Consider the following 19769-nt stretch of genomic DNA (forward strand, 5'->3'; position numbering starts at 1 on the left):
CAGAGTCAGAAAACCATTTTCTATCACATATACATTAATATCACGTTAAAAGAAAAAATCATGCATTTAAGGGTTGAGACAGAATTTTAATTTTATCCCATTTGGTTTTCATTATATGCTATTTCTCATTATTTTATTTTAAAGCGGTGTTCGCTCAGTCTACAAAAAATCCTATCCGAAACAAGTGCCACGTTTACCATAGTCTCACTTTTAGAGAGAACTACCAACACGACTCGAAAAGTTAAGAAATCTGGTACAATAGAAGTTTATACGGTTTCAAAACTTTTTGAGCGCGATGTAAAAGACGTACCGATAATTTCATACAGTTCAAAGTTTCTTGTCTCGGTCTTTCTATAACCTTTCGAAGGCTTTGCCTCTCAAAATGTGGCCTCCAGGCTATCACCTCTACTTAGTAAATAACAAATCCCTTATTTGTCAGCATGGCAATTACTTGGACGGCGTCCGCCATAGCCACTCTAGTGGTCATTGGCGTGGTGGGCACGACGGCACACGACCACTTTAGTGGTTCTTGGCATTCCAAGGGTTAATTGTTCACCACAAGCTTTTGAACGTTACTTCATTTGCGTGGAATTGGTTAAGTAGTAGTTTTTTATTTCATCCAATCTATTTACATTGTATTGATTATTCGTACAAACTTCTAACGCCCTTTTAATCCCCTTAAAAGCCTTAAAGATAATCTGGAATAAAAACTACTTACCCCCTATGTCTTTTCCCGTGACTCAGAAAATTATAGGTAAATAATGATATACATATGTATGTATATTTTTTGTAATCTAATCAAAAATGCCATAACCGTATTGAACATAACTAACGTTAATTGAACTATATCCCAATTTTACCCGTCGTCATCAATTATAATCCGAGTGCGAGTGTTAACTAACCCAAATTTAAAATTTAAGGGGGCACTTAAACCATCTATTACAACATCGTTAATTCATTAAACCCGATTTGCGCCTTTGCGGAAATCATTTATAGGAAGAGAATATTACTGCTTTAATATGTATTACATGTATTAATGTGTATTACTGGTGAATTTCCAATATGACTTGGAACTCCGGTTGCCGTTTAAGAAGTTTAACACTCTTACGGTAGATGTCGCTACGGGTCCCATTGACCTTAGTAGTGGAAAATTTCGCTGGCTTGGTTGAAGTCTTGGTGGCTCAGTTGGCAGAGCGCTGGAGTATCGATCCAGAGGCCGTGAGTTCAAGTCTCACCCAAGGCAGACATTTTCCACTTTTAAATTTATTCTAAGCCTAGTGGCATCGATTGCAGACGTTTCTGCTAATCAGAAGTTAAAAATGTATTACATAGGTCAAAATAGTTAATATTTTTTTTACCTTGTCACAGTGACATTAGAAAAAAGTACAAGTAGTTGTTAAAAGTACTAGTGATAAGCATTCAAGTATAATAATAGTATAATAGCATTTGCCCGCGGCTTCGCACGCGTTAAATTCGAAAATTGCGGAATGCTTCATACAAATTTCCACCCCCCCCCCTTTTAGAGAAGTGGGGGCTAGAAAGTAACAAATAGTACCCTATGTCACTCTCCATCCTTTCAACTATCTCCACTTCAAAAATCACGTCAATTCGTCGCTCCGTTTTGCCGTGATAATATTAGTATGGATAATATATCTCGTTTATTCTTATACTATTTTGAATTAAAAATCTTTGTGAGAAAATATTTAACGCATTTGGCAAAACTTTTTTGTTGTCAGTACCTTGATTACCTTGTTTTGTTTATTTCTTCGTGATTCAATTATTTATTCTTGCACAAAAAACACTTACATTTTAACCTTTTCATAACAACCTACATCATACATATTTAATATGATTTTCATACTAAGTGTAGAAATTGTTGAATTATGTCGTGATATTTTCTGTGCAATTGAATGTTGTTTTTAATTTAAAAAAAAGACCTTTGTGTACTAAAAACACAGGCTGAAAATAAAACAGCTACGGCGAAAGAGGACAACCTTCATCAGTGTCCTCTCTAAATATTAAGATATTTAAGATTTTCAAAATGGATTACAACATTTTATACGTTTTAAGTTATCGTTTCACGTTCGATACCAAATAAGTAAGAGAAAGTAAGTAAGAAAGTAAGAAAGTTTATTAACAGAGTTAGGTTTCTACATTTCCAGGGGTCCTCGCACTAGGCTGTGCCTGTGTCGCGGGGAACCATTTACATTGTGTTACTGAATTAGTTACAATTTTAAATAAGACTACTTAAAAGTAAAATTTATACAACCAAGGCTCAAGTTGAAACTAAAAGGTTGAAGCTACGAAATCTTCTGTCTCAGCATATTTCTGTGAATGCAAAAAATTCCAGAGTAATACTTTTGCCTCCTTTAGACTACAGACCCTAAGGTTACATAATTTATTAATTGCGTTGTATGTAGATGCACGGATGCGATCCCCAAAGCGTTTGCCAAAAGCTGAGTTAACTCTTGGGGTGGGCAGGTTAAAGACGCGTTTCTGTGATAAGGCCGTGTAATCTTTTAGTAGTCTAGATGACTCATGTGTTTGTAAGCAAATCTTATGTAAAAAAAGTTGGCGAACAGTGAGTACATTAGCCAACACAAAGAGATCAGCAGTTGGAAAACGGAAAGGCTTCTTGAACATTACTTTTAGTACTGAGCGCTGCGCTCTCTCTATCTCCAGCATAACCGTCTTAGCAGCACTGCCCCAGACAGCTATGCAGTAGCAGATAACTGATTGACACAAGGCAATATAGACCAATCTTAATAGAGACTCGTCTGCAGAGCTACGAAGTTTCTTGAAAATGAAAATAGACTTCCTAACTCTACCCGAGAGTTTGTGAATATGATGTTTAAAACTTAAGTTTTCGTCTACATAAAGTCCCAGGTATTTTATAACTTCAGCGCGCTGGATTATGTCACAGTCGCATGTGTTGGAAAAATTAGGAATGTTAAGATTAAGTACATCATCAATATATACTGTAAAAAGAGAGTTGGACCTAGAATGCTATCAATATATACCTGAGGGACTCCTGAGGGAAAGCTATGTGCTCATAGTCACTTTTAAAAGAGCCCACCTTAACGAACTGCCTTCTACCAGAAAGGTAACTAGTGAACCAGGCCAATGGAACTCCCCGTATACCCATATTTTGGAGTTTCCGGAGCAGGATCGAGGAAGAAACCGTGTCGAATGCCTTTGCGAGATCTAAGAAGACCCCAATACATTTTGAGTTTTTATCTAAGTACGATGAGATAAGGTTTGTAAGAGCTAGAGTGGCATCTTCCGTGGAACGGTTTCTTCTGAAACCATATTGACGGTTAGATAAGAGATTAAACTTTTCTAGGTAGTCCACCAGTCGTCTATTAACAAGCTTTTCCAAAATTTTGGAAAACGCGCTGAGCAGAGATATGGGCCTATAGTTTCCAGGGATATCCTTTGGTCCTTCCTTATGGATTGGAGTTACAGCCGCAATTTTCCAGACATCCGGAAAGCAGCCAAGTCCGAGGCTAAGATTGTAGATGTGGGTTAAAGGTTCAATTATCGCACACCTCAAGCACTTTATAAGCCTATTTCCGATTCCGTCCGGTCCAGGTGCACTGTCATCTTTTAGTTGCAGTATTATGTTTTCAATTTCCTTTTGATCTGTTGGTTGCATAAAGAAGCAATGCCCCACACTACCACTCAGTGGGAGTCTATTTGCCAATGAATCCTCTGACTGTCCAGAGTCTGAGATAATACTACCAGCCAGCTTTTGTCCTACGGAAGTAAAAAAATTGTTACAATTGTTTAGAGAGTTTACAGGATCAGACGTCGAAATAAGCTCCGTGGATTGAGTGTTTTTCCTACTAATGTTACATATATTTTTGATCACATTCTAAAGTTTCTTCGTGTTGTGATTATTAGCTGCTAGTTCTTGTTTCTCGTATTGTGCTTTGAGCTTTTTTAATAAGTTATTACAGAAGTTTTTGTAACGATTGTAGGTTAGTTGTAGTATGGCGTCTTCAGGAAATTGTTTTGCCCTTAAGTGCAACTTGTCGCGGTGCCTTGCACAACGCAGCAGTCCCGGCGTCATCCAAGGCTTCATAGTAAATTTCGAGCGAGCGATCGTTGTTTGTTTTGAATTTTCCGAGACCGCGCTCGTAATTGTCGTCATGAATGCATTCGCCGCCGTGTTCACATCAGTTGCATCCATGACGCCAGGCCAAGTAGACGACGTCAACTTCAACGCGACGCCCTTAAAGTCAATAGTAGTTTTGGTTCTAGTACACTTTGGATAAAACAGCGAGCGGTGAGAGACCTCAATGGCGGCAGCCTTGTGGTCCGTTACATTGAGGTCACACACCAGGCCCGTCACTGAGCGTTTAGTCTTAACAAAAATGTGGTCCAGACATGCCCCCTCACGTGTAGGTAATGTTATTGCTGGTGCAAGTCCGTGTTCCGCAAGGAGTGATAGGTATTCTGATACATTGGCTCGATGTGTGTTGGCTAGTATGTCTATGTTAATGTCGCCTGCAATGATTAATTGGTTAACGTGACCAAGCCCGCTGAGTGTGCTGTCAAGATCATGTAGGAAGTTTGTGGTGTTTGTAAATGACGGGGATCTATAACAGCCAAGAATTGTAACCACTTTCGGGATATCTACCAAAAGACAGCATGCTTCGCTGAAGGGTGGCTCTGCTACATTAACATTCCAGTGGTCTCTTACATACACCACAACCCCACCATTCTGATTTATATTATGGGTGGTAGTGTAGGAAAGATATCCCGGCAATTGCTCAACTAGTGATGTGTCCTGTAATCTACATTCCGTCAGTACCAGAATGTCAAACTCAACTTGGATACGGTGTAAGTTTAAGAGGAATAAGTCAAGGTTTTTGTTGATGCTGCGAATGTTGAAAGTTAGAAGTTTAAAATTTTTGTTTTGTTTGAAAATTGAACCGCAGTCCCAACCCAACCCAGAACCCAAATGCGAATTTTTATTATTATTTGAGCTAGGATTCTTTTTAGTACGTAAAAAATGGTTTCTCTCATAATTTTTACAAAATCAAAAATCGGAAAAGTCATGGATATGGTTAAAATCAAATAGTGCAAAACATATTTTCAATTAAAATACAGGGAAGAAAACTGGGGGTATTATTGCCCGTACCCGACTTATATATTTAGTAGTCCATATTTCACCGATAATTAGAGTTCAGCGGGCGTAGCACACTAGTTCGATAAACTTTATCGCATCGATGCGTCCCTATCGCACTTACAAATAGTGCGAAAAGGACGGGCCGATGTTATATCATTTATCGCGCGACCGTTCTTGCCCATCAGGTCCAATAATGACTAGCGTTTATTCTAGGTATCCTAATTACCAACCAGATGCAGTTAGGGGTCAATGAATCGGAATTGGATTGATAATTACACTAGCCGATTCGGCTACCTTTGATTTGGCGTTGTCATAGAGCAAGAGACGTTTAAAGTTTGCATAGTAGCTAGTAGCTAGTTCGGCCTAACGGCCGTTTTTTGCTACAAAGTTTTAAAAAACACTAATTTTCCTTAAATTCTCAAGACTGATTTTTATACATGTTTTAACAAATATTGTTAGGAATTGATAATCATCATTTCAAACGCTTGAAAGTCTTTCTAACACCCTCATTTCTCAAACTACGGCCGGCGGTTATTCAACAAACTTTCAAAAAAAAAGTTTACCCTACCATATTTCTTCTGCCAGACATCGTCAAAAGGAATATAGCGCATCGATTTTTAAGTATAGCCTATACTGTATAGGTATTTAATTTTGCCCGTCTAGTGACGGGTTAAGAATTTCACCACCCCTTTCTTCCTGTGGGTGTCGCAGAAGTCCAATGTGGGATATGGGTTAAATTGTGGCGTAGGCGAGAGGCTAGCAACCTGTCACTGTCACTGCAATGTCACAGTTTCGTTTTATTTCAACCCGTTATTTGCCAGGAGTGACGAATACATATAGGTATTTGATAAACTACAGTAGGACTGTACAAAGTGTAACGTCAAAACGCTTACCTTTCAAGCTTGTCATCTTCCATTTCTTGTCCTTCCCTCTCCGGTGCGGCCAGCGTCTCCCAGAAGTTGTCCAAACCGTACACTGAAACAGTATTGAGGGTTAAACTGACAGCCAATACTGTTCGAAAAGACTAGAAGCCCATTTTGTAGAAAAGCGGGCCAATTTTAACGTTTAGTGATTCTGCGTTAGGGCATTTGCAAATTTCAATTTATATTTTAAAGAAACAAGTTTCCCATTAGACAGAAATCAAACTATCCAAAAGGAATATTTCATCCGTTGACCACGAATTCTGTGAAGGGTTCGCAACGTCAGGGTGAATTGTAAATTTACTACACGCGATGTAGTAATCCGATCCCATAGTTTTATTTCATGGGTAACTATCGCGCAGACTACAATTATTGTATTATAATTCAATCTTCCAATGATCGTGTTTTTGTAAAATCAAATTCATTGCAAAGATTTGAACAATAAACATAGAGACTACACTTATATATACACAAAGATAATAATTTTATTCAGTTTATAAATCTGGTTTTGAATATAACTACAGGCGACATGTACCACAGATACCTTCTCCAAACGTCGAATCCAGAATGCAGCATGTACCAAAATAGCTGCATTGCATATTGCATAGATAAGCAGTGTTTTCATTAATGCAATAAATATGAGATCTCTGAGCACATGCGAGATTATTTGGCTTCAGCAAAGCAGTAGGTCCGTCCCTGTCGATTATTTGACAGAAACACTCTATTAAGGTAACAATGGCTTATTCGAGTAAGTTGTTAAGCCAAAGTACAGAGCAGGTCACAATAAAAGCTATCTTATGAAGCACACCTTATAACTCATTATTACGGACTTGTATGTATATAAATATAGAAGTACAATAGTGAAGGTAGCGAGCTCACAATTATTTTATTTATGATGTTACACGTACATTTTTTTATTTATTCGTAAGTACAATACAAAACAAATATAATTACTTTAGGCACGAATTCAAATGTACCGAAAATATACACGTACCTATGTTGAGAAAAAAAACTTTAACTATGCTTCGTTTAGCCTTTCGTGGAGAAGCCTAACCTTTTTATTTGTGAAGCGTAACTATTAAAAACCGGCCAAGAGCGTGTCGGGCCACGCTCAGTGTAGGGTTCCGTAGTTTTCCGTATTTTTCTCAAAAACTACTGAACCTATCAAGTTCAAAACAATTTTCCTAGAAAGTCTTTATAAAGTTCTACTTTTGTGAATTTTTTCATATTTTTTAAACATGTGCTTCAAAAGTTAGAGGGGGGAGGGGACGCACTTTTTTTTCCTTTAGGAGCGATTATTTCCGAAAATATTGATATTATGAAAAAACGATCTTAGTAAACCCGTATTCATTTTTAAATACCTATCCAACAATATATCACACGTTGGGGTTGGAATGAAAAAAATATCAGCCCCCACTTTACATGTAAGGGGGGTACCCTAATACAACATTTTTTTCCATTTTTTATTTTTGCACTTTGTTGGCGTGATTGATATACATATTGGTACCAAATTTCAGCTTTCTAGTGCTAACGGTTACTGAGATTATCCGCGGACGGACGGACGGACGGACGGACGGACGGACGGACGGACGGACGGACGGACGGACAGACAGACATGGCGAAACTATAAGGGTTCCTAGTTGACTACGGAACCCTAAAAACAGTCCATCGAGTCTAAAGTTAGAGATTTAAAGTTAAAATTTAATGGCTATCCTGTGCATGAAAGGTTTTGCCGAAAAATGGAATATACTTTTGGTCCTTTGTTTATCTTTTCAAAAAAGGATCTATGTAAAGTGAAAATATTATAATTAAGATGCAGCGTACTAACAAAAATATACCTTATACATAATAATAATGGAACGTTTATTTATTTCTTTGTATACAAAATTTAACATAAAAGAGTAGAACTATCGTATTATTGGATCTATTATAAGTTATAACACCAAAAATATTCACGTCAAAAAAAGTTTCTTTAAAACACGAGATAGATTGAAATAAATGTCATATACAAAGAAAAAGTAACCAAGGCCCCCAAGTGTTCAAAGCTGGATTCGAACCAGCGTCCTCCATTATCGCGACGGATGCATGCCTAAACCACCCGGCCATTCGGACACGATGGCAAGGGTCTAAATTTTCAAGTATATGACACAATTACCGAAGGGTTATGGCGCCCCCCGCCATCTCTGAGGTAGAAGTCGGTAGAACCGAAAGTTAAGTTTATAGTTAAAGCAGTAGTGTGTCTAAAAAAAATACAAATGAAATTATTTTCTATGAGGATAAATTAATTTGTTCTAAGAACGAGATAGATTCTACTCTAAAACTTTTAACTTAGTGTGTCTTGTTGAAGGTATACCTACTTATTAAAAATACATTGCTAAATGGCAATGTCCGTATTTCCTTCACGCCAGATCCAAGTTTTAACTAGGCGTCGCCTTGTAACAAGATAGCGGATTTAATGAAATTGTCGCTGACGGGATAAAGTTCTCACTGGTGTCTTTTAGAATCAGCGTCGTTTTAATTAATACATTAATTATAAATAACAAGATTATCAAATTTTTAAGGCACTAAAATGTTAGTAAATTTAATAACTACATACCTATATAAAATATCAGCCGGCCTGGCCTAGCCGAAGGGACAATCTTTCAGAGCCAGATGCGATTCGATCGCCACGGCTCCGCGAACGATTGTAACTTTGGCTAGGATGTACGTAGTGTACTGAGTTTCTTGTGCAAACAAATAAGTCTTGTCCTTGCATACATCGGATTCCTAAGATTCCTTCTTATGCAATCTCTTTTCGATGGCACTCGCAAATATCACCTCGTGTAAATAGATAAATTAAAATATAAATAGAACCCAATTTTTATTTTTGTTACGTATAGTTTAATAATGTTCCAATTGATGCATTAAATATTAATCTATAAAATTAAAATAAATATTTACTTATATTTTTTTATGTTTGGAATGAAATAAGCACACACAAGTCAAGTTAGCCCTCAGTTTGTAAGTGGGGTTAAGCCGTCATATGGCCGTTTGTATAAATATTTTAGAGCCTCTGCGATAGTTTTTGAAGTTTTAGAATACTTACTTAATTAAATTCATTTGTATAATAATTATGTTTGTTGAATTGAAGCATTTCTCTGCAGAAAAGCGTCACCAAACGGTAACTTACTAAGTCTTCCGTGAAACGTAAGGTCAATACGGATAAGTGTGTCATAAGGAGTACTTAGTGTGTCTGGCCTTCACGTTTGACTTTTTTACTCATTGTCGCAGGTGTCTTTGCAGGTTCTTACTTTAGCTAAATACTTGCAACTCATGATTAGTGGTAAACGTATGAACTCTCAATAAACACTGATCATTGGTTTAAACAGGACAAATCTGAAGACCAGACACACTTCGTCTTATGACAGACTTACCCGTATTGACCTTATTCAAACTATCCAGGAGCCAAACTATAAATCAGCGTTGGACACAACCTAGCATAATTAATTTTATTATACCAAAGTATGTCACTAGTAGTAGTAGACAATAAATATCTATATTTAAGATTTAAGAATAACATACACAATGAAGTGTCACGAAATGGCTTCACCTCAGCATATTGCTGGCCCCGTAGCCGAATGGCATTTCTGTGACGCCAAGCGCCGCAGAAATTTAGTCTGGCTCTGTCGCGCCAATACGCAATGATAGAGATAGATTGCATTTGGCGTCGTAGAAAAGCCATTCGGCTACGGGGCCTGGTCTTCCGATTCCGATGAGACCATTGTGAGAAAAATCACAGAGGCATCACGGAATTGGTGTAGTTGGGCCAATTTTTTCAAAGTTGTCCACCCCACTTTTTTTTGGATTTGGAAATTTTTATGGAGTTTCCACTCAGAATCGTGAGCTCTTTCAATAGGAGAAAAAAAGTGTTCCAAGGTTTTTTCTTATTCCGTTACCATTTTTTCATACATTTTGTATGGCGGTAACGGAATGGAAGGTTTGGAAAATGTATGGAAATCTTGAGACATTTTTTTTCTTCTATCAGGATCGAAAGACCTCGCGATTCTGAATCTGAGTATGAATCGCCTAAAAATACCCATGTTACAAAAAAAGTGGGGTAGACAACATAAAAAAAATGGCCCAGTATTGCATTGATTTTTATACCAATAAGGTGATTTGTTTTTGTATTCTATAAAGTCAAAAACTCATATTAGAGGCTCTATCAAAACGATATTCATTTACTCGTGAGTATATCCCGCATGGGGGTATTACCTTGCTTCGGCATTTTTCGCTTGCCGTACCCAACGGCCACGTTAACTTTGTTCTCGGGCTTGAAATCCGTTCTTCTTGATCGTTTTTCCTCTTCTGTTGCGCCAATTAATATTGTGAGGTTATTTGATAAAATATTGTATGAAAAGGTGTTAAATGTTGGCAATAATAATAGTATTTTGGTATGTTAATTAGTGATTTCGTGGATTTAGTTCAAATTCAATGCTATCTAAGTTAATATTCCCGTTTGAAAAATAACAAATGAGACTGATCTAGTTATCGCATAAGTTATTTATACCCAACATATAATTGCAAAATATATATTTAAAAATGATAACATAACACCTTATTATAATGATCTAATCACTGTATATTATTTACATCGTATTTTTTCCAATAGCAGACAGACACAAAGCCATACTTTACGCTTCGAAGCCTAAAAGCCAGGCCCCGTAGCCAAATGGCATTTCTACGACGCGAAACGAAAACGAAACGCCGCGAAAGGTAGTCTGGCTCTGTCATACGCAAGAGCAATAGAGATAGATATCTACGAGCGTTTCGTTTCGTGAGCGTTTGTGCATTCGGCTACGCACGCTGATTACACCGGCACGCAAACGCCACGCAAGCGGTGTGCCATATCCCATACTGGCCCCGTAGCCGAATGGCATTTCTCCGACGCCAAACGAAAGCGATACGCCGCTGGCTCTGTCGCGCCAATACGCAAGCGCGATAGAGATAGATAACTACTAGCGCTTCGTTTCGTGAGCGTTTCGTGAGCGATTGTGCCATTCGGCTAGCCACCCTGGCCCCGTAGCCGAATGGCATTTCTCCGACGCCAAACGAAAGCGATACGCCGCTGGCTCTGTCGCGCCAATACGCAAGCGCGATAGAGATAGATATCTACTAGCGCTTCGTTTCGTGAGCGATTGTGCCATTCGGCTAGCCACCCTGATCTAGGTATGTATCACAGCGTAAACTGTACTGCTCAGGCTTAAAGCAAGACACCACTGGAGGTTTACCTTCATCAGCGGTCTCATCGCTGCGTTTGCCGAAGCTCCGAGCCACCATCATTAGGCTCTTGGGGTTAAAGCGCCTGGCTTCTGTCAAAAACAGTTTTATGAGCACTTCCTTTTTGTCTGTGTAAGGAAGTAACAATTGAAACCAGTCGATATGGTTTTAAAAAGTAAACATGACTGTTGTACACCAAAACAAACTTTATTACCAAAATTCCTAAAGTGTGAGTTAAAAGATTACTCATATTCATATCTATATTATAAAAGACTCTAAAACTGACACAATATTATAAAGAAACTTAAATTGTACCTATTAGATAAAGCGTATTATACCTAATATTAATGATTTTTTTAGATAAACGCTGCGCTATTGACCCAACGCCGTAACTATATTATTTAAATTTTTACCTAATGTCTAATTGTATCGATGTACATTGTATATTATAATGAATATAATGATTACAGGTATTTAAATATGAATGTAAATAGTATTAAGAAATGAAATGACTTGTAAATGTATATTTTATTTTTTTCCAATAAATTACTGTATCACTGTATCAGAGCGGTTCGGGTCTTACCATCCGACATTATACAGCGCGTAAACCTAATAAGGGCGATAAATGAAACCAGGCATATAATTCAATATTTTTATCATTAATTAAGAGGTGTTTTTGAGTTACTCTTAATTTTCACCCCATAATGAATTTTTGAAAAATTTCCCAGCAGCAATGTACTGTAAACGTGGTTGCGATGACAATCAATGACAACTTTCAACGAGCGGTTAACGCGAGTGTGTTTGCATTACGTTGCGGGCCGAATTATTTTGTATGGATAAAAAAAATATTTCAATTTAAAGTAAAAGTTATCTAATTCCATTTTTTATGTCATATACTCACCACCGTTAAGAGGTTCACCCGTATTAGGTTTACACCCTGTATAAATTTAGTTTTCGTTTAGTTTCAAGTATAGATGAACAAAATGGTTCTATGAATTCTCGAGATACGTAGATATTGTGAAAATACGTCACCTTCAGGCCCCGTAGCCGAATGGCATTTCTCCGACGCCAAACGAAAGCGATACGCCGCTGGCTCTGTCGCGCCAATACGCAAGCGCGATAGAGATAGATATCTACTAGCGCTTCGTTTCGTGAGCGTTTCGTGAGCGATTGTGCCATTCGGCTAGCCACCCTGGACTGTGAGTGTCCGAAACTTCTCAATTTTGTGATTTATAAACTCTATTTCGTATTGGAAACGAAAATAATTTAAATAAAACGTGAGATGTGCTCAGATAAAGGCTCTCATAATTCTTTCGCTGCCTGCTTCCATCCATGAAAATAATTACATCGAACATCACAAACGTCAGAAACTTCTTCGAATAACATCATGAAGACGTCATGTACAATATCAGAAGTATGTTGACTCCGTCTCTGAGCATTTAGATATGGGAATTCAAGTTGACGTGCTGTACTTTGACTTCAGGAAGGCTTTCGATCGCGTAGATAACGACATATTATTGAGCAAGCTGTGTAGTATTGGTTTCTCGCCGAAGCTGCTCCGGTTATTTGCCAATTATCTGCGCGATCGACAGCAGTATGTGCAGCACGGATGCTTCGTATCGAAACCCTACCACACGCGTTCCGGAGTCAGTCAGGGTTCGATTTTAGGTCCGTTTCTCTTCGGCTTGATGATAACGGACTTAGCTGCTATCCCTAAACATGCGAGATGTTTACTTTACGCAGACGACTTAAAGCTAATTTATGGAGTGCAACAATTGTCCGACTGCGCATCGTTACAGGAAGATATTGATCGTGTTCATCAGTGGAGCATTAAGAACAAGCTCCTTTTCAATAACTCCAAGTGCTCCGTGATGACTTTCAGCCGTGCCAATAGCCCTATTTTCGCTCAATACCTACTAGGTCCTGATCCCATTACTCGAGTCCAGTCTGTTCGGGACTTAGGAGTCATTCTTGACATGCAGCTTAACTTTCATGAACATATGAAAACGCTGGCAACTAATGTCTACCGGAGGTTAGGGTTTGTGGTCCGAAATGCACGAGATTTTGATCAGGTTAGAATTATCAAATTAGTGTACACTGCGTTAGTCCGGAGTAAACTCGAGGCAGCATCGGTTATCTGGAGCCCGCATGAGGAGAAGTACATACTCTTGCTGGAAAAAATTCAGAAAGCCTTTCTGCGATTTTTATACAAGAAGGAATACGGTTATTACCCATATTTGTACCCATCAAAATTCCTACTTGGAGTATTAGGGTTTAATTCCTTAGAGGTAAGGCGCAACTATGGACTCTTGACTACTGCGTGTAATGTCTTACGAGGAAACTCGGACTGCCCGGAATTGGTTGCACAGGTTGTACGCCTGTTCGTTCCATCTATAGCTAAGGCCCAATTTAATTTCAGACCACGAAATAGTCAACTTTTAGCTGTGCCTAAAACCCGTACTGTATCCCATGGCCAATCACCACTTGTCCGCGCTCTACGGTATATTAATGCGCTACTCGCATCAGCACCGGAATGTGATGTATTTGCAAGTGGTTGGTTGGATCTGTGTAAAGAATGTATGAGGTTTTGTGAGATGATGGATAAACGTGAATCTTCTGTCTTGTATTAGTTTATCTGTGTTTTTCTTTTTTTTTTTTACCTTTTTAGATTGTATTATGTACCTAGTTGTATAAATACTGTCTGTTATCAATTTCACAGTGTATTAGTCCGCTGTAATGCTGTGTAAATTTTTTGAATCAATAAATAAATAAAAAATGTAGGTTGTCTTCACTTAGATCTGTCACAAAGATCCTTATTCCTTAAAATTAACAACAACATATACCTTAATATATCAATAAGCAAGAGTTCCATAGTCTTCGAAACTCAAAACAACATTTAACACTTTAAAATGTTTCAATACCTTCGGGTTCCATTTCTGGTACTCTTTTCCCAAAATCTCTGGCAGTACCTACCGGTGCCGAGTTTTTGAATATGAACGTCGTACGACTGGATCGTTCTGGTTCAAATTGGTCTTGCACATCCCCTAATGATAAACAGGTTTTTAATATAACAGTCAAAAGACAACACTCAATATTGAAATCATTTTCTTTTCATATTTAAAAAAAATTAAGAGTAAAAGGTTTTAGCCGGGCTTTTTGCCATTTCATTTTTACATTGTAAAGCTGGCTGAATTAATTTTGCGTTGCTATACAAAAATTAGCTCATATAATCCTCAGGTCAGTTCGAAGATTAGGTGGTTGGAATCTTAACATAAGGTACAGGGCAATACTGGGGGGGCAATTATAATTAACTGATCTATTTTTTCCACTATTACTAGTATACACTATTTAGTTGAGTTCCACATGTATCCACTGAACACGCGTACCATCCATATATAACCAGTGGACCCTGAATTTGATAATGCAAACATTGTAAAACATGAAAAAAAATGGATCACTTGCATTTTCTCCCCAGTCGACATTATCCCGCTGTACCTTATGTTAAGATTCCAACCACTGGTATTGAGACACGCATAACTCTTTTATTGTACCTAAGCTACATAACCATAACCAAGTATGTCTTTATGATTTTCACAGGCGGTACACATATGTATTGCGAAAAGTGACTGAAATAACATGACACGTTCGTATATTTCCGTAAGAATACGAAGGAAAACCATTTCGCACTGCATCTGTAAGCGTTCTCGTTGGATTGTCCAAGCGTTTTCAAGCTTCCATTTACATTTGACAGTGAAAATAATCGCTTGAAGGTACCTTCGGAATCTCTGTCTGTGGTTCTTTTTCCAAAACCTCTGGCCAAGTTTGGTACTGAACTTTTAAATGTTGGTCCCCGGTTAGAACGCTCTAGAAGATCGTCTATGTCACCTAACACTGAATAGGATCAAAGGTTTCTTAAAGTAAAAATATTTGGCTACTAAAAATAATGCGAAATGCTATTGACTCCATTCATTGTCACGAGGAGTTTTGAAGCGGAGAAGACTTGAATATTTATGAGGATAGAATCTGTTCGGAAAGAGAAGAGTTATGAAATGTATGATAGATAGATAGATTATCGTTTATTCATCACACAAGGTAATAGGTACATTTAAAATATACATTGTGTGTGTGTACAAAATATCTATACTACTAACATGACTAGTCAAGAATTTTAAAAATTAATAATTGAATTTCATTATTTTCACATTAACATTTAATAAAATTCACTAATAGTATACACAGTCTTGCTTAATAATAGTTCTTTCACTTGAGCACGAAACACTGTCAGTCTTGATTCCCTTTTGAGATATTCAGGTAATTTATTAAAATGTATGGGGTCCTATACAATATACATTCCACGACTCTTCTCTTTTCGAACAGACTCTAAATTTTACTATTACAGCAGTATCATTAAAGCGTACCTATACGATGACAATCATTGTACTTAGTTCCAGTAATACTTGTAGCTTTTACTATAATACCAAAAATAATATCTCAGGAGACTATGACACCATCTCTTTCTTAAGCATTGCTTATATTCATTACCTATATTTGAAATACATGTAGGTATTCCTGTTTTAAAAGCATTAAAAGCACCCTGAAGCATAATTCACTTTTTCAATAGAATACCTTCGGGTTCCAATTTCATGGTTCGTTTCCCATAACCATACGCAATATTAGTTGATGGAGGTTTAAATGTTGGCGTCCGATATCTACGCTGCATCGGAGTCTGATCTCGATCTTCGCCTAATAAGTATAACTATGGTTAAAACTATCTATGTACACATAATGAGACTGAGATACACACATACAGCAATTCAATCTTTATCATACCTGTAGCATCACCTTTTTGCAGTAAAGCAAAGATTTCAAAGGCTTGTCATATTCTCATTTGATGCGCTTTGGTGGAACGCTGCAAATGCTGCAATGCGATTGGTTGATAAGTGAGCATCGCGATTGGTCGTATAGACTGCACGCTTTGCTCGCATACGTGCACAATGGAGTCAATGACACCATTGCTCTGGAACCAGTTGTGGTGCCCATATGTCACTTCCTTACTAAGTTATATGTCAATGAAGGAAAGCACTGATTTGCTAGTTACGAGAAGCGACAGAAACCAGTCAACATGGCTTTTGTGCTAACAACCATTTTTAAGGTCTTTCAGGAACTTCACAAGCATTTTTCACATATTCCTAGCATATGTGAGCATCTGCACGTAGAAATCTAGGATAGGTATAAGCAACAACAAAAATGACCTCTCAAAGGTTTGTATTGAAGTTTAAAATTATGCCTCGAGAAATCCAGTCTTACTCGCAGTTCTCGACTCAAAGCACCATCAAACACTTCCAATAAGTTTACCCACAAAGGGTACCTTCTTGTTCCGTTTCTGGTGTTCTTTTCCCGAAATCCCTTGCGTAATTATTGCTCGATGAACTGTGGAATGTTGGCGTGCGGTAGGAGCGTTGCAGCGGTGTTTGATCTCGAACTTCGCCTTCACAACAAATTAGGGTTAAAACAAGGTGTAAGTATAAATCAAAAACATTAAATTTATAGAAGAATATTCTGAACTAGTTGTAGAGAGTTCATATGTTCCGTATGTGATACTTACACACTTTCTTGCATAGTTGTTGGAAGCAAGAATGCATAGTTGTTGGGCAACAAGAATTTACGGGTATTTCCGATTGTTACAAAAAGTCACAAAATCCAGTCTAAGTGGTTTTGATATGTAACAAAAATTCAAGCATTTTGCAAATCCCTCTTTTCACGGAAAAACACTTAACCCAGGATTTGTAGAATAACAAAACTTTAAAAGCGGCACGGCGTCTTAGCTCAGGAAGCTCTTTTGTTTTTTAAAAAGTATGAAGTTTATGCGAGGTTCGGGTCTCCGAGTTATCTCGAACTCCAAAGCACCATTTAATATGTCCAGTGTGCCCATAATGGGTACCTTCTTGTTCCATTCCTGGTGTCCTTTTTCCGAAGTCTCTTGCATACTGTTGTTGCGCCGGGCTCTTATATGTTGGCGTCGCGCGGTAATTTCTCTCTGGTGGAATTTGGGCGCTCACATCTCCTAATAAAGAGTGAAGGAACACAGACTTGATTAGATAAATATTATTATCTGTGGGGAAAAAACAAACTTCGCTTATTGTGTTGTGAAGTCGGAAGAAAGTAATTTCGCTCGACTCTGTAGCAGTCTAAGTTGGTTGTTCATTCTTGTCTTTGAAACGGGCTAGAGGTACTACTGATAATGGGTTGTGAGAAAAAGTACAATAAGTGCTAATCATTTAACAAGGTCCTCATATTAAAGAAACGGTATCACATCAAAAATATGTATATATGTGTGTCTATCGATTGAAAAGCTACAAACATGAACCAAACATAGAAACATAATATATCATGTTAAATATTCCATTCATTCTTAAGTAGGTAATCATAAGAACAAATCTCGAAAAACCTAACAATTGAAGTACTAAACTTATAAAAGTAATACTTTAGCAAATAATTCAAAAGAGAAACAGGGGAGCATTTACTTTTAAAACAATTTCAAAGATCTTTTGAATCTCAATGGAGAGTAGACGACATCAAAAGACTATGGACTGTCAATTCGTAAAATTATACGACCCGTCGGTCGTTGTACAAGTTTCGGAACTAGATGAATATCTCGTCTGCTAGTTCATAGACATGCTAATAGATGTCACATTAAATTCCTGGTTCCTTAGAAGATACTTTGAAATGGGTGTATTTACTCGTACTGTATTTGAATTCAAAAGGTGAAGGGTTGCTTGCTTCTTTTGTGAGTAGGGTTCTCTTACATAAATAAAGGATTGATAATGTAATGTATCTATTAAATCACCTTATAAAAGTAATTTCCGACGTACAATCTTTCAAATGGCTCTGAAATCGACATATAAAACGGCAAAGAAAACTATCTACCTACAGATTATTAAGGTGACTACACTTTTTTCTATTAATTCGATATATACGAGTAAATAGAATGGACATCCATACAATTATAATATAAACCAACAATAATAAATAGTGTCAATTATTTATTCCTATACCATTCAATCATGCGTAACAAGATGTAGATGATTTTTGTTTCCATTTTCTTATTATCTATAAGCAAAATGGAAAATATACCCCCATTTTTGGGAAACATAATCATGAAACTAAGTATACAGAAAGAAATAAAAAACCGAATTATATCTATTCCATTAAACTTACTCGTAGTTCATAACTTTAGCTGCACATTGTAGAGGATATGCACACCTACCTACTTCAAATCAAGTGATGCGTACGTCAAATGCCAGATCCAAGTACCTTTGAGCTCCTGCAGATTGCAGACGAAGCTCGAACTATATCGGAATCGTGAGTGTTCGATTTGGTTCCAACCCACGGCTTTGCATCTAATTTCGCGAAGCTTAATGGTGACACGAATAGGGTGCATGGGGTCGAGTGTTTTGGCCTGATATGTACTTAAGTATAGATTTTATTACGTAAGCAAGGACAAAATTACATATAAGTATACATTTTACTGACGTAAGGACGGAAGTAAGGACAAAATTAATTGCTACAACCATATAACTAAGTTGACAGCGGTATTGATAGCCTCGCCAGTGAATGTGCTATTTTGACAAAACCTCCATGAAATTGCGACGTTTAAATTTCTTACATTAGCTATCAAAATCTCTGTGAACTAATACATAAATATTATAGGTATATATTAGTTATGACTAAATTTTCTGTCGCATTTCTACGAAAAATCGTGACAATCTCTATTCAATTCCTATTTGAAATAGATTTATCGTACAAAATTGCTGTAGGCACAACATATTTCCATGACAAACATACTGAGATTGCGTCTTTTTTTGTATAAACACGATTTCCCAGTGACTTACAAACATTATACGGGAAGAAAGAAAGTTGTACAAAACTTTAGAATTGCAAGTACACTGCTGAAGTTCCAGTCATTCATTGTCGTTAGGTGGATAGAATATGGTGCTATTAGTCTTGGTTAACTTCTGGAATCAGCCTCCAAGAGCTGATGAGAAAAATATAGTGAAAACCACAGAACTAGATTTAGATAGAAGAAACAAGTTCATCTATTTGTATAGGGGCCGAGCGTGTCAGATTTGGTACTGAAGTTGTTCCTTGCCTGTGATTTTAAATATGTCTCAGGCCCTTGAGTGTTTATAATTTTTGCAATTAAATATCACGTAACGAGGCATTTCTAATGTTTTTGTTGACTTCAAATTACAAAAATTTACACCCGGCCCGCGGGATATGCGGGCGTCCCGCGTCTCATAAATAAGACTCACGTTCACTTCTAGTAGAAACCCTACTGCGTTTCCCAAACCCCTTACCGTCATCATCTCATCATCTCCATCTCCCTTGTGGAAATTTGCTGCTTGACACGTGCGTTGTGCATTGAGAGCGTCGTGTTTTGAGAGCGTCAGCTCTAAATA

The 19769-nt window shown here is 37.5% G+C and overlaps 1 protein-coding gene across 1 annotated transcript in view; it reads right to left on the reverse strand.

Moving 5' to 3' along the window:
* The window catches only part of LOC125231748 (allatotropin-like), a 128727-nt gene that overhangs the window by 11900 nt on the left and 97058 nt on the right, over positions 1-19769 (reverse strand). Inside the window, exons 3-8 of the mRNA XM_048137314.1 lie at positions 17252-17374; positions 16679-16798; positions 15937-16053; positions 15085-15201; positions 14232-14354; positions 6028-6109 (exon numbers count right to left, since the gene is read on the reverse strand). Of these exons, the coding sequence (XP_047993271.1) occupies positions 6028-6109; positions 14232-14354; positions 15085-15201; positions 15937-16053; positions 16679-16798; positions 17252-17374 (682 nt within the window). The remainder of the gene's footprint in view (positions 1-6027; positions 6110-14231; positions 14355-15084; positions 15202-15936; positions 16054-16678; positions 16799-17251; positions 17375-19769) is intronic.

This window comes from Leguminivora glycinivorella, chromosome 12, assembly GCF_023078275.1.
Source record: "Leguminivora glycinivorella isolate SPB_JAAS2020 chromosome 12, LegGlyc_1.1, whole genome shotgun sequence".
Classification (NCBI taxonomy): Eukaryota; Metazoa; Arthropoda; class Insecta; order Lepidoptera; family Tortricidae; genus Leguminivora; species Leguminivora glycinivorella.